At 34.0% G+C, this 25,764-nt stretch overlaps 5 protein-coding genes and 1 pseudogene across 5 annotated transcripts in view; 5 read left to right on the top strand and 1 right to left on the bottom strand.

The window, feature by feature from the left end:
• The first annotated feature begins 2,107 nt into the window (after positions 1-2,107).
• LOC21406011 (geraniol 8-hydroxylase) lies at positions 2,108-4,330 on the top strand. Its single transcript, XM_010109848.2, has 2 exons — positions 2,108-3,207; positions 3,707-4,330. The coding sequence occupies exons 1-2, from the start codon at positions 2,218-2,220 to the stop codon at positions 4,328-4,330; spliced, it is 1,614 nt and encodes a 537-aa protein (XP_010108150.1). The 5' UTR covers positions 2,108-2,217.
• Positions 4,331-8,058: 3,728 nt separating this feature from the next.
• LOC21406010 (flavonoid 3'-monooxygenase) lies at positions 8,059-10,393 on the top strand. Its single transcript, XM_010109847.1, has 2 exons — positions 8,059-8,973; positions 9,767-10,393. Exons 1-2 carry the CDS (start codon positions 8,059-8,061, stop codon positions 10,391-10,393), a joined length of 1,542 nt encoding a protein of 513 aa, XP_010108149.1.
• Positions 10,394-15,943: 5,550 nt separating this feature from the next.
• Positions 15,944-18,927, top strand: LOC21406009 (annotated as a pseudogene).
• Positions 18,928-19,574: 647 nt separating this feature from the next.
• On the top strand, positions 19,575-20,343 carry LOC112093872 (flavonoid 3'-monooxygenase-like). Its single transcript, XM_024173285.1, has 2 exons — positions 19,575-20,246; positions 20,308-20,343. The coding sequence occupies exons 1-2, from the start codon at positions 19,575-19,577 to the stop codon at positions 20,341-20,343; spliced, it is 708 nt and encodes a 235-aa protein (XP_024029053.1).
• A 107-nt stretch (positions 20,344-20,450) lies between these two features.
• On the top strand, positions 20,451-22,064 carry LOC112093871 (flavonoid 3'-monooxygenase CYP75B4-like). The gene is made up of 2 exons (XM_024173284.1): positions 20,451-20,528; positions 21,417-22,064. Exons 1-2 carry the CDS (start codon positions 20,520-20,522, stop codon positions 22,062-22,064), a joined length of 657 nt encoding a protein of 218 aa, XP_024029052.1. The 5' UTR covers positions 20,451-20,519.
• Positions 22,065-24,864: 2,800 nt separating this feature from the next.
• Positions 24,865-25,764, bottom strand: part of LOC21406008 (primary amine oxidase) — a 5,248-nt gene continuing 4,348 nt past the window's right edge. The window contains exon 4 of the mRNA XM_010109845.2: positions 24,865-25,301. Within this exon, the coding sequence (XP_010108147.1) occupies positions 25,091-25,301 (211 nt within the window). The 3' untranslated portion in view covers positions 24,865-25,090. The remainder of the gene's footprint in view (positions 25,302-25,764) is intronic.

Here is a 25,764-nt window from a genome sequence, read left to right as displayed (position 1 = left end):
AAATTTTTCCTTTTTTTTTTTTTTTTTTTTTTTTTTTTTTTTTTTTTTTAAGGTAGTAACAGTATAGCACTTTAAGAATATAAGGTATTGATTAACTTCACATCTGTTAGGGTGAAAAGACAAAATAAAATCACCGGTAATTTTTTTCTTTTTTTTTGTTAGAACAGTAATTTTATATTTTTAAATATTAAATTTGTATTAAAAATTATATATTTTATATACATTTTTAATTTGATGTCTTTTGATCAGATTTATCAATTAAAAATTGACTCTACCCAATGGGATCTCCTAATGGAGAAAATTTCTATAAAATGATGTATTAAAATTGATAGAAGATTTCACCCAGGAAAAATAATGGTACGAGGTAAACCTTTTTCTAATAATGCCAAACAGCTGTGTCTTGTCAATATATAAGATGACTAAAATATCACTGTCTAATTTGAGAAGCTTCCTTAAGTATGTTTATGTTTGATGTATGTAGACAATCTTGAATAATCTATGAAAATGTATAGGTGTATATCGAAATGAAGCATGACATATTGGATTTAGCAAATCAGTTTCCAAGAAATTGTTACAAAACAAAAATCTGTGCGTGGAAAAATCTTTGCATCCGTCATGATCTATTTGAAACAGAAATTAATCTAAATAAGACGTCTTAATCCGAGTAAAGTACTCCCATGTTTGGCTTTTCATGGGATTTTCAAATTTTAATGATGGCTTATTCTAATTACATTATCACTTTCTCAGAACGTCATGGATCACGCAAGTGTGGGGATACAGAAGAACGCCATGGCGGCTATCTCCCCCTTATATTGCGGGATCCATGACTCACACACTAAACGCCAAAGAAAAATTATCTTACATAGTAGATCTTGAGTAATATTGCATTTTCTTATGCCATATTTGCATGCACAATTTTTCTAGATATATATATATATATATATATATATATATTTATAGGTTTTTTTGGGGAAAAAGAACGAGAAAGAAAGAATGTGTTCTTTATTTGTTTTTATCGAAAATAAGTTATATATAAGATGGCGCAGAAGACCAAATTTATTTACATGAATTGTCTTCAATATTATTACCATCCTCGATCGGTTGATATTACTTTCACTCTTTTTTTTTTTTTTTTTGAGGTGATGACTTTCAGTTTTATGGGGTTTTTTTTTCTTCTTCCATTCTATTAATATTTATCTACTTGAGAGGCTATAACCCTGGAATAGGATCATTATGGGTAAAACTCTGTCAACGGATTGCTACCATATGATGTGATACATCACGAGTTCTTCATTCCAAAAACCTAGCCCATCAAAAGTTGTTTTATCATCAAATTGCTATTGAGTTTATTAAACTCAAACACACACGCATCTATATAATAGAAATGGCAATCCTTCCCACTGTTCACGGTGTTTTAGTTGAAAAGTGTACAGTAATAATTATAAGGGTGACAATTCGTGTTAGTAGATCGTGTTTGTGTCAATATATTTATTAATTGTGTCATAAAATATCAACTCAAACACGACTTATTTATTAAACGTGTTCAAAATATCAATCCAAACACGACCTATTTATTAATCATGTCAATCCATATAACACGTTTAAATTAATATATTGAATAAATAACTAATATAATAATGACTTATTTAACACGGTCATGACGGGTTTAACATGTTATTGATCAATTTATCTTTTCCTTTAAGAAAAATAAATGAATTTTACCTACAAATATTAAAATTCACATTATTTGTATTTAATATGTCATATAAACATTTATGTTATATCACATATTATTAAATTACAGATTAAACATATAATTAATCGTGTAATTTCGTGTTAGAAGGTCAATCCTAACTCAACACATTTATTAATCGTGTTAATCGTATCAATACGATTATGACTTAAACACGTTCATAACAAACTTAAATCCGTTAATTTCGTATGAATTACGGATTTTGAGTTATGTCGCTACCCGAATTATTGGCTCTAATTACTTCACACCTGACACATCCTAGATTCTGGACTATGCACTCACAACAAAGAGGCACCGCGCTATATGATAAATATCAATTATTTATTTCTCATTAAATATATTATTGGCGGTAACGCTACGATGTGAACTGAGTTCCTTTAAAAAGTTCCAATCTTGCTCCACTTTCTCAGAGCTCAGACCAGACCAGACCCAAATTCAATCCTTCCAATTCCCAAGAACCCTCCATGGAACTGAAAACAACTCCAACGCCCGTACAAGATATCATAACCACCGTCGTATCATCGTTGAAACAAAACGACACCTTCACTCCCATGTTTTACACTCTCTCCGCTCTCCTCCTCCTCTCCCTCTTTCTCCTGTTCAAGCTCCTCCTCGCCGCCTCCCGATCCCGCCACGTCCGCCTGCCGCCAGGCCCACGGGCCCTTCCTCTGCTGGGAAACCTCCTGGATCTGGACCCGGAGCTCCACTCCCACTTCGCCACCCTGGCCCAAACCCACGGCCCAATATACAAGCTCCACCTCGGCAACAAGCTCGGCATCGTAATCACCTCGCCCGCCTTGGCCCGCGAGGTTTTGAAAGAAAACGACGTCGTTTTTGCCAACCGTGACGTCCCCGTGGCCGGTCGGGTCGGCACCCAGGGCGGCCACGACGTCGTTTGGACGCCTTACGGCCCCGAATGGCGGATGCTGAGGAAGGTCTGCGTCCTCAAGATGCTCAGCAACACCACCTTGGATTCCGTCTACGGTCTCCGGCGACGGGAGGTACGGGAAACCGTCGGATACTTCTACAGTCGGGTCGGGTCGGAGGTCAACGTGGGCGAGCAGATGTTTTTGACGATTCTCAACGTGATCACGAGCATGCTTTGGGGTGGGACCCTGGACGGGGCCCAGGAGAGGGAAAGTTTGGGGACTGAGTTTCGGCAGGCCGTTTCGGAGATGACGGATCTGTTGGGGAAGCCCAATCTGTCGGACTTCTATCCGGGGCTGGCTCGGTTTGACTTGCAGGGGGTAAGGAGGCAGATGATTGGGCTGACCCAGAGATTTAATGGGATTTTTGATAAGATGATTGGTCAACGGAGTTTGAAGATGAAGAAGGAGAGAGAAGATGGAGGAGAGTCAAAGAGCAAGGACTTTTTGCAGTTTTTGTTGGAGTTGAAAGATGAGGAGAATTCGAATACACCTTTTACTATGGTCCACGTCAAGGCCTTGTTGATGGTATGTTGCTATGTTTTATTTGCTTCATTTATCTATTTATTATTTAGATTTAAGAATTTTCATTGTGATTTATAATTTAGTGAGAGAGTTAATTTTGAAGTTAAAAAGAGTTCACTCACTATAGGTATGAGAAAACATTCTCCCTATTATTACGTTATAATTGTCAGATTTCGAGTTATATTGGTATTTATTTTTACGATGTAAATGAACTTAATGTGACGCTAAAAATTATGTCTTACAAGTAATGAGAGGAATTCTCAAAAAAGTATGTTTTTAATCAACCATTGTGCGTGTATGCAAGTATGTTTTTAATCAACCATACATTTATCAAAAAAGTATGTTTTTAATCAACCAACTGTAGGTTGTTAATTTGACATAGACGAAAAATATAAACCTTGAATTTCTTCGCTTTTACTTAAATCAGTGTTTGTCAAACTGTTGATTAGAGACAAGCATGAATTGGTGGATTTACGTACGATGTTGTTCAATGCTTGAACAGGATATGGTCATAGGTGGAAGTGATACATCCTCAAATGCAATCGAGTTTTCCATGGCTGAAATTATGAACCAACCCGAGATCATGAACAAGGCACAACAAGAACTAGAAACCGTTGTCGGCAAAGACAACATAGTAGAAGAGTCCCACATTCACAAACTCCCTTACTTACAAGCCGTGATGAAGGAAACTCTGAGGCTGCACCCAGTCCTGCCCATGTTAGTCCCTCACTGCCCTAGTGAAACTTGCACCGTTGGGGGCTACACCGTCCCGAAGGGCTCTCGGGTTTTCATCAACGTTTGGGCTACACAAAGAGACCCTTCCATTTGGGAAAACCCTTTGAAGTTTGATCCAGAGAGATTCTATAACAACACCAAGTGGGACTTTAGTGGAAGCGACTTTGAATATTTCCCATTTGGATCCGGCAGAAGAATTTGTGCCGGAATTGCTATGGCTGAGAGGATGGTCTTATACTCTCTTGCTACGTTTTTACATTCTTTTGATTGGAAATTGCCTCGTGGAGAGAAGATGGATCTTTCCGAGAAATTTGGGATTGTGCTGAAAAAGAAGATTCCTCTCGTTGCTATTCCTACTCCAAGGTTGTCCGATCCAACACTTTATGAGTAGACCCTAGTGTTTCGTTAGTTTGTCCTAAGTTCGCTGGTACTGTGCGGTTTTAGGCTCTCAAATTATAGTCGAATTATATAAAAATTGTAAAGTTAAGAAAATTTCATGAAAGATTTGAATGTTCAAATTTTACAGTAATTTGGTGAGTTTTTCTCCTTTTTCTCCTTTTTTTAATTTTTTAATTTTTATACTCTACTAGAATTCTTCATGTTCTATCTATATGTAATATATATTGTTTGGAGCTTCTCACTTTCATAGTACTCATGATCAAACGAGAATTGCTCGTGTATACTTTTGAATATAGTTTGCCTACAGAAGATATGATTAATGTTGTGCACTTCCAGGTACAATACGCAAGCAAAAGTTTCTACGGATGTGTTTTCTCTATTTTGATTTTCGTTTCTTGTGCTTTCAATAATGAGGGGGAAAAGAACAATAGTAGCTAGTTGAGAAGAGTGAAAACCAACTGTTTTTGTTTTTTTTTTCTTGGCAGTTTTATCTCGGAGAAACCAAGTTAATGTTATGTGTTTTAAGTTGTAAGATATTTGAGTATCTTATTGCAGAATAACTTTTAGAGAAATAGTATTTAGTAGGAGATTTTATGTGATTATATTTAGAGATGCTATTTCAATTATTTGAAGAACGGGAAGTGTGGAATGAAGTGATTTATTTACATTTTACTTGATTTTAGATTAAAAAAAAAAAGAGTTGGACGGCCTTATAGTCATATGTAATTTGTTTATTTTTTTTCCAAAAAAAACACGTGCTTTAGATTTAAAAAAAAAAATCATAAAAAATCGCTATAGATAGTGACATGGGCATATGCCAATTGAAGACTTCTAATCCGATCTTGATACCGAAGACAAAACGTCTGAAGCAAAAAAGACAATCCAATCATATAAGTAACAAAAAATATAATTAAAGAGAAAGTTGTTAAAAATTATTTATGACATTAGTGGTCGAACAAACGAACACTGATATTGTTGGAGAGACACCACATGCGTAACTAGTTTAATACATTTTAAAAGCTCATTTTGACCTAAAAGGTTAACCTATTAGGTCTTAGGTTATTCCATGTATATAAACTATTTCACATCTTAATCCACTTTTCATGACTAAAATTTAAACATATGATTAAAACCAAAATCCAACTCAAATTTTTTAGAATTGAAAGTAGAGGTCTCGTATAGCTCATGTAAGACCAAGATAATAGAAAAATAGTCTGTCAGTTTAGAAATAGGAAGCAAAATCATCAAGGAAAAACTCAATAGGACCGTAAATATTTACCGTTGAGAATTGATATTTTCAAACGTATATTATCATTTTTCCCTATGGACCATATCAATAGGAACTTTGAGAAAAACTAAACAAGCATATTGCTCGTGTCACATATTTTATTAGTTTTTGAAATAAACATTTGTTTTGGATATTTTAAATTCGTCCCTCAAAAAAAAAAAAAAAAAAAAAAGCTTTCTAGTGACAAGGTTATATGCCTACTGGAGACTTCTAGTCCGATTCTTGATACCAAATAAGATAATCCAATCATATAAGTAACAAAAAGTCTTTAATAAAATAAAGAATCCTCATTAAAAATTAATCTTTAAAGGATACTAGTTGCCGAACAAACTTACATTGAAATATCAAATTTGAAAGATTCCTTTAAAAACAATTATAGCCGAAGAGATGAGTTGTCTATATATTAACCTATATAACTTTTATAAGATGATCCAATTTACCTATCTCCCATCAAGTATTTTCCCACGACTTCATACAAACACTCTCCCAACCACTTATCCCTATTTCTTATTTCATTAAAAGTCAACGCACAAATTTCTCATCCCAAACCTAAACGAACAATGATAACCATTTTGAAAGAAAACTATGACTTTACAAGCCTGTTTCTCGCTCTCTCTGTCATATTTGCCTTCATTTGTTACGCATGGATCAAACCCAAGAATCCCAAGACCTCACCATTACCACCAGGCCCAATGGGCCTCCCCTTGGTGGGCAACCTCCTCTCCCTCGACCCAGAACTTCCTCCCTACTTTGCAGGCCTTACCCAAACCTACGGCCCAATTCTCAAGGTCAGACTCGGAAACATACTTGGTATTGTGGACTTAGGTCTCGTTCATTTCACCCAACTCTACCATTGTTAGTCCCTCATTGCCCAAGTGAGACTTGTGTTATCGAAGGCTATACAATCCCAAAAGGCTCTCAAGTTTTAATCAACGTTTGGGCTATTCATAGAGACCCTTCTGTATGGGAAAACCCTTTAAAGTTTGATCCAGAGAGATTCTTGATCGACAATAAATATCCGGACTTTAGTGGGAGTGATTTCAACTATTTCCCATTTGGATCCGGCAGAAGAATATGTGCCGGAATTTGAGAGGATGGTCATGTATTCTCTTGCTACGCTTTAGCATTCCTTTAACTGGGAATTGCTGCATGGGAGAAGTTGGATCTTTCAGAGAAATTTGGAATTATTTTGAAAAAGAAGATTCCTCTCATTGTTATTCACTTTGCGATTAAACCCTAGTATTTCGTTAGTTTGTCCTTAATTTAAGGGGCTATTGAATTGAAAAAAAATTGATTGACGATAAAACATATGGTTACTATAGTCTGCCCACTCTGCAGTTTTATACCCTTAAATCATATTATGATCATATAAAAAATAATAATAATAACATTTGGTAGTTCAATAATGCACAATATCTTGGTTGGGTATTTTTTATCCTATCAGAATTCTTCTTGCAATACATGTTGTATCTATGTATTTTATATTGTGTGTTGAGCTTCTGGTTTTCATAGTACTCGTGGTCTGTGAAATTCCTATTGCGCATGCTTGGATACAGTTTGCATGTTGAAGATATGATTAATGCGCAGTACCAAAGTACCATAAGCAAGGAAATGTCTCTATGGATGATTCTTCTCAATTTTGATTTTCGTTTCTTGTGTTTTCAAGCATCAGAAAAGAAACAAATTAAAGGTAGCTAGCTAAGAAGAATAAAAACCAATTGTTTTCAGTCCTAGTTTTATCTCGGAAAAAACAATCTAATGTTATGGGTTTTAATTTTAACATATATTTGAGCCGTCTTATTGGACAAGTAAATTTAGAGAAATACTAATTAGTAGGACATTTCTTCCGATTATATTTAGAGATGTTGTCACAATTAGCATAAGATCTATTTGTAGAATAGACAACGTAATGAACCAAGTGAATTATTTAGACATAATTTTTTGTCCTTCTTTTTTTTTTTTTTTTTTTTTTGCTTTTAAGTAAGAAGCAGGCGAAATAGAATAACATAATCAAATAGTTTTTCTGAAGTTTAGATATTTAGAATTTTTCTCTTTTAAAAAAATGGCTTTATAGTTTCAAGGCCTACCTACGGCAGACTTGTAGTCGGATTCTTGATACCAAAAAAAAAGAAAATCCAATCATATAACCAACGAAAAGTCTCTATTTAAAGAGAGAGTGCTCGTTAAAAATGAAGTCTACTAGATACAAGTTGCCGAACAAATCAACATTGAAATTCTAGCCGAAGAGTAACGATGAGTTGTCTATATAGTAAGCTACAAGTTTATATGACGATTCAATTTACCTTTCTTCAAAATCCATCTACTATTTTCCAACAACTTCATACCAACACTCTTCCAACTCCTTAGACCTATTTTCTTATTTCCTCAAAAGCGTAACCCACAAACTTCTCATCCCAAAACCCAAACGTACCATGATAACCACTTTGAAAGATAACTATGACTCTACAAGCTTGTTTCTCACTCTCTCTGCCATCTTTGCCTTCATTTGGTATGCATGGATCAAACCCAAGAATCCCAAAACCTCAGCATTACCACCAGGCCCAATGGGCCTCCCCTTGGTGGGCAACCTCCTCTCCCTCGACCCAGAAGTTCCAGCCTACTTTGCAAGCCTGGCCCAAACCTACGGCCCAATTTTCAAGCTCAAACTCGGAAACAGGCTTGGTATTGTAGTGACCTCTCCGCCTTTGGCCCGCGAAGTCCTCAAAGAAAACGACGTCACTTTTGCCAACCGCAATCCGCCAGACTTGGTCCAAAACACCGAATATGGTGGACCGGACATCGTTTGGAGCCCGTACGGGCCGGAGTGGCGCATGTTGCGGAAAGTATGCGTGCTCAAGATGCTTAGCAATACAACGTTAGACTCCCTTTATTCCCTCCGCCGCCGTGAGGTACGAAAAACCGCCAGCGAATTATATGGCCGGGTCGGGTCCCCTGTTGAGGTGGGTGAACAAATATTTTTGACAATACTCAATGTGATTACCAATATGTTGTGGGGTGGCACGTTGGAGGGTGAAGAGAGGGCTAATTTGGGTGTAGAGTTTAGAGAGGTGGTCACCGGGACAACTGAGCTTCTAGGAAAGCCCAATATTTCGGACTTTTTTCCGGGCCTAGCCCGGTTTGACTTGCAAGGGTTAAAGAGGCAAATAGATGGGCTGGGCTGGAGGTTAGATCATATATTTGAGAAGGTGATTAGTCAACGGGTGAAGATTGAGAGAGAGGGTGTGAATGAGAGCAATAAGGACTTCTTGCAGTTTTTGTTAAGATTGAAAGATGAAGAAGATTCCCAGACTCCTTTGACCATGAGGCATGTTAAAGGCATACTAACGGTATGTTGCCCCTTTCTTTATTTGTTTACTATCTATTAACACGTCCTGCTTTCAGGTAAAATAGATATTATGCTTGTTACATTATAACATTAAAAGAATGCTAATTAATTTATAATCACTACAACATTAAAAATACTACATAATTGGGTAAGACCTATTTTTTTTTAATACTATTTCACTGTTTTAAATTGCACGAACAATAATGCATCAACATCACTTAGGGAGTAATGATGATCAATAGTTTTACTCATAGTATTGGTTTGTTTTAGCAAAAGAATATTTACTACTTTGGTTTATGTTGTTCATTAATTAATAATGGTCCACGGTTAGACTAAAACTAATTGTTCCTTGGTCTTGAATCCATAATCATTGTACATCCAGTATGGTCTACTTTTGCTTAACTTTGTTTAATGTGAAGTTAGGATTAGCTAGGTTATTACTAATTCATTTTGGCAAAGAATATTTATAATATGGAGATTCTCATGAACATCGTAACTAGGATATGACAACTAAATTACGTTGTGTTTAGTTTCAAAAAAGAGTAATAATATTGCGATCGTACCTTAGTATCTACTAAATCATTTCATGTAGCAATATAGTTATTAGTATTTAATTCGTTAAACGAGATATGGATTGTATTATTCTTGAACTATTACATTGTAACGATATGGTTCTTAAACCATCTCTCTCATTTTTTTTTTAGTGACTTAGTCCTTGAATTTATTTTTATTTAACTTCATAGACCCTAAAATTTTCCCTGAATTTATTTCACTTAAAATCAATTTATGAACAGGATATGGTAGTGGGTGGGAGTGATACATCCTCTAATGCAATTGAATTTGCCATGGCTGAAATCATAAACCAACCAGAAATCATGAATAAAGCCCAACAGGAGTTAGATTCCACAGTTGGCAAAGACAACATAGTAGAAGAGTCTCACATTCACAAACTCCCATATTTACAAGCCGTGATGAAGGAAACTCTAAGGCTGCACCCAACTCTACCATTGTTAGTCCCTCATTGCCCAAGTGAGACTTGTGTTATCGGAGGCTATACAATCCCAAAAGGCTCTCAAGTTTTTATCAACGTTTGGGCTATTCATAGAGACCCTTCTGTATGGGAAAACCCTTTGACGTTTGATCCAGGGAGATTCTTAAACGACAATAAATATCGGGACTTTAGTGGAAACGACTTCACCTATTTTCCATTTGGATCCGGCAGAAGAATGTGTGCCGGAGTTGCAATGGCAGAGAGAATGGTCGTGTATTCTCTTGCTACGCTTTTGCACTCTTTTAATTGGGAGTTGCCTTATGGGGAGAAGTTGGATCTTTCTGAGAAATTTGGAATTGTTTTGAAAATGAAGACACCGCTTGTTGCTATCCCTACTCCAAGGTTATCTGATCCAACACTTTATGAGTAGACTAGAATTTGTTCTAGCTAGCTCTTTACTAATTATCAAATAAAAGATTCACTCTTATACCAAAATATGTAACTAATATGCAAATTCAAAGGATATATAGGTTCTGTAATGTAAGTATATGTTTTTTGCATATATTATATTTGTTGGTTTCGGCCACACTATGCTAAAGAGAGCAAAAATTGTGTTATCTAATTTTCTGCAATATCCTATATATAGAGTAGTACTCAAACTCACAGAAGAAGTCTTATCATTATATATCTCAAAGATAAAACTTGATAATTATCTCCCACTTATAATTGATTTTCAAACAAAATCTCCTCACTCTCTTATCCACAGGGGCCGGCCACCTCAGGGATATTCCCCCTGTGGTTGGCGCAAATTACAGATAGGGGAGAAAAAATTCTCCTTTATCTTGTAGTCTAATTTAGACACAAATTCAAATTCTAATTTAAGTTAAACTTATTTTAATTTGAATTCTAATTGGACAACTTATCAAATAAGTCAATTGGATAACTTAGAGAGCAAGTAATTAAATCCCATAGAGATTCCCACTTTGTTGGGCGTGTACACCATGTGAACTCCTCCACATGTGTGTTCCAAAATTCAAATTTAAATAATCACATTATTTAATTTATGATTAATTCTTGCTTAATTATTCTTGAGTGTTCTATTTAGAACTCCATAATTCTAAAATTCTCATTTTACCCTTAGTATCTTGTAGGATTACAAAGATGACGCGGGACTCATGGACCTAATAATTCTGAGCTCTAATAAAATTAATAATCAATTAAAAATCTTTAACTAATTAATTAATTATACTAATTCTAAAATTTACTCCACTATAAACTTAGAATTGCACTCTCGCAATTATATATATAATTTACTTCTAAACTGTGAAGTATCCATTTGATATAGTCATTACATATAAATCAATCCTCCATAAATAATTCATAATTAGAGCTAGTGAAATCTATTAACCTCTCTAATTACATGTTTTTCCTTGAGTACCATTGATTCTCTAAAGGACAATGATTATTAAACAAGTTCATGAATCGGAGCTCCTAGTAGTCCAAGTACCGAATCAATTCTTAAGAGAATTATTTATTTGCTTCTTTCTCAAGAAGGAATGGATTCCTTCTCGTGTCTTAACATTCCCGGCTACTCACTTCATCATGTCTCCAAAATACAAGTAATATGATTCAACATCTCAGAATTTATACCGAGTAAATCAAAACACAAATCCATAAATAGTAGTATGTTAATAACTCAGGATTAAGATTATTTTATATATGACCATCAATAGTCTTAATTAGAATTTCTATACTTAACTCAGGATTAAGTAATATGTGTCTGACTGTGTCCCGGTTCCATACAATCTCATTATGCATAATACACTCATTCAATATGTCACCATATTAACAATGTGGACAACACCATTCCATTCTAAATGGGAATGACATGTATTAGTAATGTTTGAATTAAAGATTCTGAACTTTAATTAAATTCATTACGAACATCGTTTTGATTATTATCCTTAAATATTATCCTCTCGCATATAACATTTATATACAATATTTAAGGTCACATAGATAATCATAGAATTTTCAGCGATATACATAAAATATTCAATAATATTTGCACATAAAATAATGAATAAACTCTTTTATTAAATAAATAATAATATCTATTACATCTCATACTTCTATGACACCATTCCCAATAATATTTATTTATATGGTATTCGCATATATTATATTTGGTATTAATTTGGCACCAGTTGTATGACATATACTAAATTTTGATATTTAAAACGCATTGAAATACAAAATAGAATAACATAATAACAAATATGTTATTTTTACTTTTTTAGTGTTAAATATAATATTAGCATTGACATTTACAATGGAGATAGTCTCATTACTAAATCCATTGATGGAGACAGGGGCAGGGGGGCCATGGCCCCCCTAGCTTTTTATTATTTGTTTTTTAATATAGTGATTTTAATTTTAATATAATATGTATGTGCATAAATTAAACTCGGCTCTCCTTAAATTAATAGTTTTCTATATTTTATTAGGCCAACCATGTGTTACATATATAAACAAAAATTGTTACATATATATACAAAAATAATCTTAATAAAAAAAAATTTTGACCCCACCCATAAATTCTGACTCTCTCATTGACTAATTCATATTGGATAATAGCACGTGAAAAATGAAGAGGTATGTGAAAGTGAAAGGTGCATTATCAACTTGTACTACTTACGTACAATTTCTCACGTGAACCCCAAACAATATCTCAATAATATTATAAGTAATGTTATGAAAACTAAAAAAATGCAAAATTAAAAAGAAAAATTTTAGAGAGAGAAATATGAGAAAGATTCATTAATCTTGTAAAGGTATATAAATTGAAGAGTCTAGGACTCTATTTATAGCAAAACTTATGGCACTATTCACGGTTGCTATTTTTACAGTAAAATTTTGACATGAACAGTAACTTAGACTGACTTGCATAATAACTTTAATTGAGGTTGACAATTACTATTCAATTCATAACAGGTAATAATTTCCCTTGTCTTGCCGGAGACTGGAGACATGTGCATGTCTCTTCAGCAACTAACAATTATTGTACATTACTGTGCACTCTCCCTTCATATCCTTTTCATTTCATATATCTTCTTCTTCTTACCATATCTATTTATATTGCGACCATGCAGTTTATTTCATCAGTCTCGATATATTTATATATATATATATATATATAAGGGGAATCAGCTTTTACTTCTGTTTTGGACATTAGGTTACTAGCTGATTTGGATCCACTTCATGCTTGAAACACACTCAGAGACACACACACACACAGACACACACACACACACACACACACACATATATATATAATGTGTATATTAATATCTATATTTGTATATATTCTCAATAAGATATCACATGTTTTTCAGTATTAGTATTTCAAAGCATACGTACTCCGTAGGTATAATTTATTGACTATCTTTTTTTTTTCAGTTGAAGATTAACAAAATATGGCAAAAGAAAACCCTTTATGAGCTTCAGAATTTTTATTTTAATTTTCTTCAAGAGTTCCGGCCGACAGGCCAATATATACCACACATCCGGAAATTTGTTCTTTTCCTTATTCAGATCAGTCTTTTTTTTTTTTTTTTTTTTCAAGTTCTCAAATGTTCTTTTAAGTTTTATCTTCTATGTTTAATAAATCTAGAATTATAATATCACAGATACCAGCCAAAGATCTGGATCCAACGCCATCAAGAAGAGTGTTAAAAAAAGGGGACCATATGATCTCGAAATAAAACACATTTTAAATAAATTAATGAACCGATATATGTACAAACATTATATATATATATATATGAACGTATAAATTTGTCAGATTTTTTTTTAAAGAACTAAACATCTAAAACCGATCGACTACATATTTTCAGCAACAAAAGGAGCTTCTAGTTTTCTTTATTTTTTATTTATTATTATTATTATTCTTTGTGAGAGATATTACAACAGTTGTCATTTGTAGAGGAAATTAACCTACATATATCGTTGCGAACCACTCAGGTTAATTTCGTCCAATCTGCGGAGTAACATTCACAAATAGTTGCCCACAGTGTTGAAATTATCTCAGCCATGTTTTTGGAAAAATAAAAAATAAAAAATAAAAAAGTCTCTGCAATTTGCACTGGGGCACTATGGAAAAGACAAATCATGTATGATTTTAACTAAAAATTTTAGATTAAATTTACTTTTTTTTTTTTAATCTCCCCGACGAGAAAATGCCCCTCCAAATTCAACACAATATTTATTTAGAAAGACAAATATATAATTAGAAGAATTCTAAGAAAAAGAATAAAAGAGTACAATAATTGAACGAAATAAAAATGTGATTATCAAAAGTTATATTTTACTAATGGCATTTTTCATAGCTTATTAAAGTATTATCCATATAAATAACCAAAAAATGTATTGAAAAATTAGAAACCAAAACATGAATTGATTTTTTAATAAATAAAAAAGTTGTTAAAAAAAGAAGAAAAGAAAGTGTCCTTAAATCAATTTTTTTTTTTTTGGTAGATGTGTTTACAAATCAAATAGATAAAGCATCCAAATATAAAAAGTCATCGTGAGTTGATTTCACAAGTACTATACAATAATTGTAGAATTTTTTAAGATAAATATAGGATTAACTAGAAGTATAAATTATGGGAGATTTGTTAGATCATTAATTGAAGGTTTAATCTAATATGGTAAATTTATAAAATATTGCGGTCTAAAGTTTAATTAATTGCTCATTTAGAAAAAAAAAAAAAGGTAGAAGACAGAAGAAAAAAGAGCTAGATATTTTCTGACATGAAAGGGACGAAAGAAATTCATTTCCTTTTCCTTTTTTGAATGCTTCGTCTTGCAGACTTACATTGATTCCAAAGTCCAGTACTCAACCATTTTCCACCCCTAATTTTCTACAAAAATCTTCAATTAATCATTTCTAAACCGTGAAGAAAATTATAGATAAGATTAGGGCTGATAATATGAGTAGCAACACGAAGATATAATTTGAAACTCGCACGAAGTTAGTGGATTTGTGTTTATTATAAATAAGTTTGGATCAAAATTAAGTCGAACCCGTGAAACATGATTAAATAGCGTGTCATTTTCAAGTTGACCCATCAACTTGTAATTGACCCGCCGTAACCCGTTTATTAAACGTGTCATATTGAGGCAACACGAATACACAACACAATTACAACCTGTTTGTTATCTATATTTTTTTAAAAAGAAAAACAGGTTGAGAAATAGGTTGACACGACCTTATTATCACTCATTTTATAAACCGGTTAATAAATGAGTTATTAGAAACAGGTTGACACGACACTATTATGACTTGTTTAATAAACGGGTTAGTCATGTCGTATCGTGTCGTGTCAACTCGCTAATATACAGGTCGTGTTTGAATTTTGTATTTCGATACAAATAATAAATATCAGGTCTTATCATGTCAACTGAGAAGATTAACACGACACGGTAACACAAATTTTCAGCTCTAGATAAGACAGGATAGAAAGAGGGTTATTTGTAAACGACACCCCATCGAATATCCAAAAGTATATACTTCCCCTAAAACAAACTATGTAATGTCACGAAATCGTTTTTTTTTTTTTTTTCGTAATTTATACTTTACATTACTTGCCTTTTTTTTTACTGAAAATTACCTACCACAGTTATTGAACAACCGAAAGTAGTACACTCAGAATTCTATAATTAGCTGAGTAACAGTCTTCACAAGCTCATCTCCTTAAATTAAAGCAAATTTTAGAAGGCTATAACATGACAAGTTCTATAGTCTCTTTTGCAATGTGGTCTGGTAATGGGTTGGACAGTACTAGAAAATATCATTTCGAACATGGAATCACCGGGGCAATTCTCACCCTTCTCATTTCGGCTTTCGCAGCAATGTTGCTCCGGCGGCTGTGGACCGCCAAGAACTCAGGCGTTGCTAAGCCGCCGCCACCCCCGCCGCTGCCGCCGGGGCCCCGCGGCTTGCCTCTCGTCGGATACCTTCCCTTCCTAGGGGCCGATCTTAACCATGAATTTTCGAAACTGGCTAGTGTCTACGGTCCAATATACAAGATGTGGCTCGGAAGCAAGCTGTGCATAGTAATCAGTTCGCCGTCGATGGTGAAAGAAGTGGTTCGTGACCATGACACCGTGTTTGCGAACCGAGATCCTGTCGTCTCCACCCTCGTCTGCACGTACGGAGGAAACGACATAGTCTTTTCACCCTACGGTCCACAATGGAAAAAGTTGCGCAAGGTAAATTACATGTTACAACTCAAAACCATATGGCTCAAGTAAACCCCATAATTTTTCTATAAACAAATATTTTAAAAAAAAAGGTATACCTCATGATTTTTCCGATAACATGCAAAAAAAAAAGATGAAATACCTTAAATTTTATGACTAATAATATAAATTCTTAGTCAAAGTAATAATATCCACGACTTTCAAGCAGATTTCATATTTTTTTTTTAGGGGAAAGGTTGTTTAAATTAAATTAATCGTATTTATCATTAATTTACTGCGTAATCTGTTTCTTTTTCATCCTCTTTTAGTAATATCTACAGCCTTTTTCTCATCAATTATTAAATTTTGATAGTTCATTTAGTTTCTAAATAGTTGTAATATTTAGTTCTTATTTACGTAGCCAAGTCGATAAATTTAGAAAACATAAAAAATAATGGTGGAAGAACAAGGAAATAGGGACATAAGATCTGACTATCAGTTTCCTCAATTGCTCATCTCATTCCTTCTTTCATTCACTTTCATAGTAATGGTGAATTTTACTTTTATTATTTTGATAGGCTGCAAATAGTGATTTATTTTTGTATCTTGATCACTAGTCTTTACATTGAAATGTATGATATATAATTACGAAGAGAAGACTAATTTACTCATTCATTTATTCATTCATAATTCCCCGGAAACTTAGTTAAGTTGTCGCAAATATGATTTCTTTTATATTTGTTCTATACGATATATACTCCACTTAAGAATATCACATAATTGATTGCTAGATCTTCGTGCGGGAGATGATAAGCAACACCATCCTGGACAACTTGTACGGCCTGAGAAGAGAAGAGGTTCACAAGTCTATAATGCAAATCTATGAAAAAGCCAACACCCCAATTGACATCGGGAGTTTGGCTTTTCTGACGGTCATCAACGCCTCCACGAGCATGTTGTGCGGCGCCTCGAGGCGGCCGGGAGGTTATCAGGAGGCCGGCGGAGCCATCGACATAGCGGAAATCCGGAAAGCGGCGACGCAGCTTATGGAGCTGATCGGGAAGTCGAACATTTCGGACTTGTTCCCTTCCCTGGCATGGTTGGATTTACGAGGGGTAGAGAGGGAAACAAAGAAGATTGTTCGTGTGTTTGAAAAGCTTCTTGACTCTGCCATTCAACAGGCCGCTAGGAATGCAAAGGCTGAATCTAATAAGGATAATATTAATGGTGATGAAGAAAGGGGCTTTTTGCAGTTCTTGTTGGAGCTTCATGAGAATGGAGATGAATCGACGTCAATTAGCATGGACCAACTTAAGGCCTTGCTCACGGTACGTATGATTTTTAGAGCCCTCTCTCAGTGATATTTATTTTTTTTTTTTTTTTTTTTTTTTTTTTTATGGAAGACGTATAATTGGTAAACTAACATAATATTCATGTATTCTATCTTTTACAATTTTTTTTTTTTTTCAATCCTTTAAAGAAACGACAGTGTAAATAACGACATGTCATCAGTTGAATACCCATTAATAAACGACATCGTAATAAAAATGACACTTTTTTTTCTCAAGAGAAGTTCTGAACAGAATGTTGTTTTATTTTGAGGATAAACAACATTAAAATAAAACGACATGTCGTTTAGAAAATTAAGAGACGACAAATTGTTTTCATTCTTCAAATAACATGTCGTTTATGCCTTTCACAGCATTATGGAGTGAAATTTAAAAACGATAAGAACATTGGGTACTTATTATAATTAAGGAAAAATGTAATAAATAAATAATCTGATAAAAAGGTGTTTACTTTAAATGGTGATGTGTCATATACATACATTACTCAAATGATAATGTGTATACTTATTTATAACGTATCGCACTTAACAGCTCCGTCTAATTCATGTGGTGATGTGTCAAAAAACTCACAACTAAATCAATTGACAGATAGGTTCCTAGAAACATACTAAAAGAAATTATACTTAATACTCATTATTATTTCCTTATTGTAATAACTTAATATTGTTCTCTTGCTCACTAGGACATTGTGATAGGTGGAACTGACACGACCACAACAACTGTGGAATGGACAATGGCAGCATCCAGAAATAATGAATAAAGTAAAAGAGGAATTAACACAAGTTGTGGGGTTAAACAACATTGTAGAAGAGTCTCATTTGTCCCAATTGATCTATCTAAACGCAGTTATAAAAGAAACGCTTCGTTTGCATCCACCATTGCCGTTTCTTCTGCCACGTCTTCCCAGCCTAACCACCACTATTGGCGGGTAAAATGTGCCCAAAAATGCTAGGGTTCTTCTAAACATTGGTGCCATACAAAGAGACCCTAGTTATTGGGAAAATCCTTTGGAATTTAGACCGGAAAGATTCATAAGTCGGGATGAGGCTAGCAAATTTGATTATTCAGGAAATAATTTCCATTTTCTACCGTTTGGATCCGGAAGAAGAGTTTGTGCAGGGCTTCCCATAGTGGAGAGGATGCTAATTTATGTGATAGCTTCTTTCTTGCATTCATTTGAGTGGAAATTGCCGCCAGGGACAAAGCTCGAGTTGTCGGAAAAATTTGGGATTGTATTGAAGAAACTGGATCCTTTAATTGCCATTCCAACACCCAGATTATGTAATCTAGAGCTTTATGAGTAGCATTTGATCCCGTTATCAATGTGATCACCTCATTATATATGTATATATAATATATGTATATATGTGTGTTTGTGCGTGTGTTTTGTCCTTGATTTATAATTTTGTTTCCCCCTCCAGTTAGATGCATCACTTTATTTACTTTTGCTATTATTATGATTACATTGATTCATCTTTATAACAAATCTTATCTTATAATCGATAAATAACAATGATTAATAGTGATTCGATCTCGATCCATTATTAAACACTGACAAAAGGAGGCATGATTCACATGTAGAGCAGATACAATGAACGTGTAATTTAGATTTTTGCCCGATCTATTAAAAACGTGCCGAGTCACTATATCAATTTGAAATCTAACCTTGCGGCCAAAACTCTGTGGATATTAGCTTGTCTTCATATGCTTTAAAGCATCACCATTTATTCAGCCGAAAAAATAAATAAATAAATAAAACTGATTCATCTGTCCCTCGGAGACAGCTGGAATTTTTCCTTTATATTAGATCATAAATATATATATATATATATATATATATGTGAGTGTGACACACACATGTACACACACACGAACATAATTCCCCAGAGTAAATGGCTGAGCTATCTCTTCTTATGCTATAACAAGTTCTTAAGCATTATTCCGGTCCTAAATAGGAGTAGTACTATTTTCTTTCTGTATACGGCAAAAAGAGTATTTGTACGTCAATCATAAAACATCATGTCTTTTTTTGATGTTAGGGACTTGGCGGGCGAACACAATTTTTCTTGGCTCGCCGCCATTGCACTTTCCTGTAGCGCCTTTTTGGCATTGCTTTGGCTGCTCAAAATTAGGCTGAGACGACATGATCAGACACACAGAATGTTGGAGTTGCCTCCCGGGCCTAAAGGCTTTCCACTGCTGGGTTACCTCCCTTACCTTGGGCCGGACCTCCACCGGATGTTCATGGAGCTGGCCCAAGTTTACGGCCCAATCTACAAGCTCTCCATTGGCCGCAGACTCTGCGTCATTATAAGCTCTCCATCTTTAGTAGAACAAGTGGTGCGTCACCAAGACATTGTTTTTGCCAACCGCAACCCTAGTATTGCTTCTTTGGCCTTCTCTTTCGGTGGAAACGACATTGCGTTCGCTCCTTACGGTCCTCAATGGCGTTTGTTGCGCAAAATATTTGTGCGAGAGATGCTTAGTAATGAGAATCTCAATGCCTTTTACGAGCTTAGAAGAAATGAGCTCAAGAAGAGTGTTAGACATGTGTATGGGAACGCTGGCAAACCAATTAACTTAGGTGAACTGGCTTTTCTTACCGTGATCAACATGATAACGAGAATGTTTTGGGGTGGCACGCTCGACGGCGAGGAGGAAAAGCGTCTCGGGGCGGAGTTTCGAGCCGCGGTATCGCAGCTCGTTTCGCTACTCGGAAAACCTAATGTTTCTGATTTCTTTCCCGTTCTAGCTGGGTTGGACATACAAGGAGTGGAGAGGAATATGAAGAAGGTGTCAAAGTGGCTAGAGAGGATTTTCGACTTTGTCATAGATCAGAAAAGGAAAGCACGCCAAGTATTAGACGCAAAGGAAAAGGCTGGAGCAAAGGATTTTCTGGAGGTTCTATTGGACTACAAGGAACAAGACACTGGAAGATCGATCTCTCCTCCGGAAATCAAGGCAATGCTTATGGTAATAATGACATAGATGTTTTATAGACTTATGGTAAAAATAAAGGGACTAAAATATAAGTTTTACTCAAAATGTACATTTTAGTTAAATATTATATAGGTATAGACAAGTACATCATATTCTAGGAAAAAATATTTTAGTAGATAAATCATAAAGAAAATTAATTATCAGATACATATAAGAAAATAGTAAAAAAAAAAACTTTATGAGTACTGCTTTTGCTATAACAATATTATATAGAGAGACAGTAAAAAAAAATATTTAAGTAAAGAGTAAAGACACATCTGAGAAAAAGAAAAATAAATTGGAGATCAAACAAATAAGAAATAATAGTTGGTAGGACAGTAGGGAAAAATATTTAACTATGGTCAAATTAAAAAAGAATTTGTACTGGATAATTAGATGTAAAGTATATTCATGAACTTATACTCTTTTGAAATGAAAATAATTTAGAAGGCTAAGGAAAAATATACAAACAGTAATAGTTTTGAAAAACATATTTTAATATGGAGTATTTTAATAAACACGTTTAAAAAAACGGTTGAAATTACTATAAGTGGCATGAATGCTACCATTGAATTTTTTTTAAGAGAGTTTCTGGAGTAACATTAAAAAAATAAATTATCAATAATTTTGTGTTATTTAATCATTAAATTTATATTAAAAATATAATTTTAACTAAATTTAACGATGATATAAATTGATTCTTCTAACTCTACCGGTAAGCCGGTCCACAGAATAAGGTCTCTTCTATTAATTAAGGCTACTTTGTCGTACTTGAAATTTATCACGTAAAGTAATCAGATATCAGTTGATGTTAACAAGAGCATAGGTCATGAGCAGTCATCTTCTTATCCAATAATTTATAAATCTACTTTGCATTTACAGGACATAGTGATAGGTGGGACCGACACAACCTCCACAATGGTAGAGTGGGCCATGACAGAACTAATGCTTCATCCGGACATTATGAGAAAATGCCAATCAGAGTTATCAGAAGTGGTTGGAAACGACAAAGGTGTCGAAGAGTCCCACATAATCAAACTCACATATCTCCACGCTGTCGTGAAAGAAACACTGAGATTACACCCGGCAGCGCCATTACTACTGCCTCGTTCCCCATCAAAGCCTTGCATTGTCGGTGGATATGCCATTCCCAAGGGCACCAAGGTCTTTCTCAACGTTTGGGCCATGCATAGGGACCCACTGTTTTGGGAGGACCCCACAGAGTTTAATCCCAAAAGGTTCTTGAAAGAAGATAATGATCAAGATGATCAGTCTAAAATGTTGGACTATTTTGGCAACAATTTGAAGTACATCCCTTTTGGGGCGGGTAGGAGAATATGCGCAGGGCTTCCTTTGGGTGAGAAGATGTTAATGCACGTATTGGCAATGTTGCTGCATTTGTTTGAGTGGGAATTGCCACGTGGGGCAAAGTTGGATTCTGCTGAGAAACTTGGGGTTGTGTTGGAGAAGGTGAATCCTCTTGTTGCTGTTCCTGTGCCTAGATTATCAAATTTAGAGCTATATATATGATTTGGTATGTATAGCATGCATGTAATTATGATTTATGAATAATGTTGGAATGTAATTTATCTACTTTTATATTATTTTTATGTCACATGTATATTTTGAACTCTTGGTTTCCATGAGGAATCATATATGCATTATATTCATATACGTTATATTGGCTTTTCAATTATCTGTTAATTATAACTAGCTAATCAATATTATTACCGAGCTTATAAATTAGATCAACGTTCTGTTCATGATCAAAACGTTAACAGTTCGTTTTGTTCCATCTCTATGGCTGATGGACTTGATTAAAGGCCTTTTTTTTCTGACGAAACAAAATTAGAAAAGTTAAAAAGATAGCAGAATGATGCAAACCCACGTAGAGAATCTCGCTGATGTTTCTATTATATATTCTATTATGTATAGAATAGATAGATCAAAAAATGAAAGCTGAGTGATTTATAGAGAGTTGCCTTTAGCTAAAATTTTAATATGTTTTGTCAAGGTGACTTAAATAATATGTGTAGGGCTGGGCAAACCCATGGAGCCAAGTAACCATTTTGATTTTTCTAGCAAAAAAAACAAAAAAAGTAACCATTTTGATTTTTGAACGAAATCATTATCTTTTTGGTTGAAGATAAGACATTTATAGCCAACTTGCCCAGGAATGACATTATTTCAATTGTAAGGTGTAAACAGGTCAGCCATTAATGGATGATGCAGCTATTAAGATGTCTCTTTTCTTCTTTTGGAAAGGCCTTCAAGGATTCGGATTTATATAGTCCCAATTCTCTGCCTATTTCGAAAAATATTTGAGGGAGAGATGCTTAGGCCATTCGTTTCACTCGTTCGAGTTTGAAAACTTAAGTTAAAAAGTAAATTTATGTGAGAGAAAATATTATAATAAAAAAATTTAAATTTAAATTTTTCGTAAAAAAAAATACTTTAATAAAAAGTTTGAATTGTGATTCGAATTGTGAAACGAACCACGAATCTCAATGCCTTTTACAAGCTTAGAAGAAATGAGCTCAAGAAAGTGTCAGACTACATGTGCATAAGAAACAGTCACGAGCCATTTTCTTTCTTTTGGGAAAACAAACCCATTAATTTATCAACAAATAATATAGTCAAATGTTTAGTAATATTATAAGATTTGTGTTTAAAAATCAAAAAGAACTATTTGGTTTACTTTTCTTCCTTACAATTTGGAATTATTTCTAGAAATAAAAAAAATTACCTCATAAAAATTAAAAGAATATTAGCCGTGATGTCAGTATATTGATTATATATATTCATCGCAATTTTAGTTTTTCAAGCAACAACAAAATTTTCACTAGTTGGTGACATCAGTATTGATTTTCAAGCCACCGTAGATTATAGTTTTCAACCAAACATCGCAAAATTTCACTAGTGATGATCCTATTAATATAATTTTCCAACGCTATAACATATTTTTGTTCTTCTACCCATAACAAGTCAATTGTGACATCTTGGTTTTTCAATTTTGATAAAGCATAAAAATAGTAAGTTTTCAACCATTAAAAAAATTATAACCGGTGGTTGTTAGAGAAATTATAATATGCCTTTCAATTTAAATCACACATTTTTTAAACTATTTATAATACATTTGAAAAACATTTTTGGGCAGTAAAACCGTTGCAACGCGTATGGAATGCGTTGCAACGGGTTAGATAGCACCAAACAGATGTTGTCTAAGCAGTAATACACGTTGCAGCGCTTGCCCGCGCACTGCATCCTACAACGGGTCTGTTACAGCCCCACATGTTCGGAGGTTGCTGCCAAATCCACTGCAGCGGATAAAACAAATCTGTTGCAGCGCCTATTACTGCAGACAACGTGTTTGTTTTTTTATTTTGTGATCTCAAACTTTTCGAACTATTATATTCATTGGTGATATATTTTCACACATATATGAACATCTATTAGCAATAGATATAACTATTGTAATAAGATGCATTAATCCATGAAGAGATACCTTTACATTAAAAAGGTACCTATGTGAATGGTTGTGATATTTAAAGAGGATGTGTTCATTCATGAAATGACACCTCTGTCTTTATTAACTCTCTAGAAAATTTACAGACTTAATTGATGTTCTGGAATATAATATTATTGCTAGATATTGTGTTCAATGATTTGTTATATCTTAGGGGTAATTTGCATTAGAAACTCATGAGCACACTTTCAAAAGTGAGTGCAAATAAAACTTTAAAAGAAAGTATTCCTATACGTCATGAACCCATAAATTGTTTGCTTTCTTTTCATCCTCTACACTCAAATTCTCTAACAATCTTTAAGGTTTTAAGTTGCTGCAATGGAGGTTGAAAAGAACATGGCGTCTTTCCTCAATCCTAATGTCCAACTCGATCGCTATGATGGTACCAACTTCACCTGCTAAAAAGGAAAATTATTCTTCCTACTCACCGTGCTTAAAATCGCCTACATGATTGATCCAAAATTGACATATTTTCTACTATTTCTATTTATTTTATCCGATAATAAGTAGCTAAGTATCATGCATGCGTAGCGTACTAGGATAAAAAAATCAACAATAATTGACTGGATTTAAAAAGCATCAATTATTTAAAAAGTTTAGGTGCCGTATGCTCATTTGAATAGAAATTAAAATTTTTATGAAATAATACACTATAACAAAAAAAAAAAAGTTAAAGTAATTTAAACTTATGAATCCAAATTTCCAATTGATATTCGGTCTTAGTGGGGGAAAAAAAAAACATTTGGATAACAAGTCGGATTCCACTTATCATTTGTATATATATATATATATATATCATATCAGATCAAATCTCTTGTTACGTCAGCAAACATTACAAGTGTGGTAATTACGTACATCAATTTTCCTGCACAGATAGGGTGAAGATTCCATAGGATGCTTGGAATTAATTAAGTTTCTTGAAGATATACTTGTACAAATTAGCAGATACAACAAAGTCTTGTCTTATAATTAAATACTACTTGATATCATGAAGATTGAAGACAGACCAAGATTAAATTATAAGCTCTAATTAAGCTGAAGAAGAGGATTTGCAAACAGGCAAGTCCTTCTCAACATTGGGAGGGATTCTAAGAATTGGATTGCTCTCAAAGAAGTTAACGGGCTTTAGATCAAAGCTCGATGACACTGTGGGCATTATAGGGAAGTCCTCTTGACATGGCACGTGATGAAATCCCAAAGTGTACCAAAGCACTATGTCCTTATTCTCAATTGGCCGATCCCTGCATAACCAAATATATTATGTTATAAAATATAATATCCCATGAAAAATTTTAGGACAAATACTGAAAAAATAAGCTACCGGTAGGGTTTTGCTTTGAATCGTCATAGCTATTTAGAACTTGTTAGTTTGATATACTATTTAGTTGATATGATTTTGATCAAATCTAACGTTAAGAAACATGCACTACCAGTGAGTACTTCTACCATACAAATATATTATGTTATAAAATATAATATCCCATGAAAAATTTTAGGACAAATACTGAAAAAATAAGCTACCGGTAGGGTTTTGCTTTGAATCGTCATAGCTATTTAGAACTTGTTAGTTTGATATACTATTTAGTTGATATGATTTTGATCAAATCTAACGTTAAGAAACATGCACTACCAGTGAGTACTTCTACCATAGAAAGCTCATATTTCCCATAACAAGAGTATTATATATATATATATATATATATA

Source organism: Morus notabilis, unplaced genomic scaffold, assembly GCF_000414095.1.
Source record: "Morus notabilis unplaced genomic scaffold, ASM41409v2 Scaffold87, whole genome shotgun sequence".
NCBI classification, from domain to species: domain Eukaryota; kingdom Viridiplantae; phylum Streptophyta; class Magnoliopsida; order Rosales; family Moraceae; genus Morus; species Morus notabilis.
This window is presented reverse-complemented; position numbering and strand designations above follow the sequence as displayed.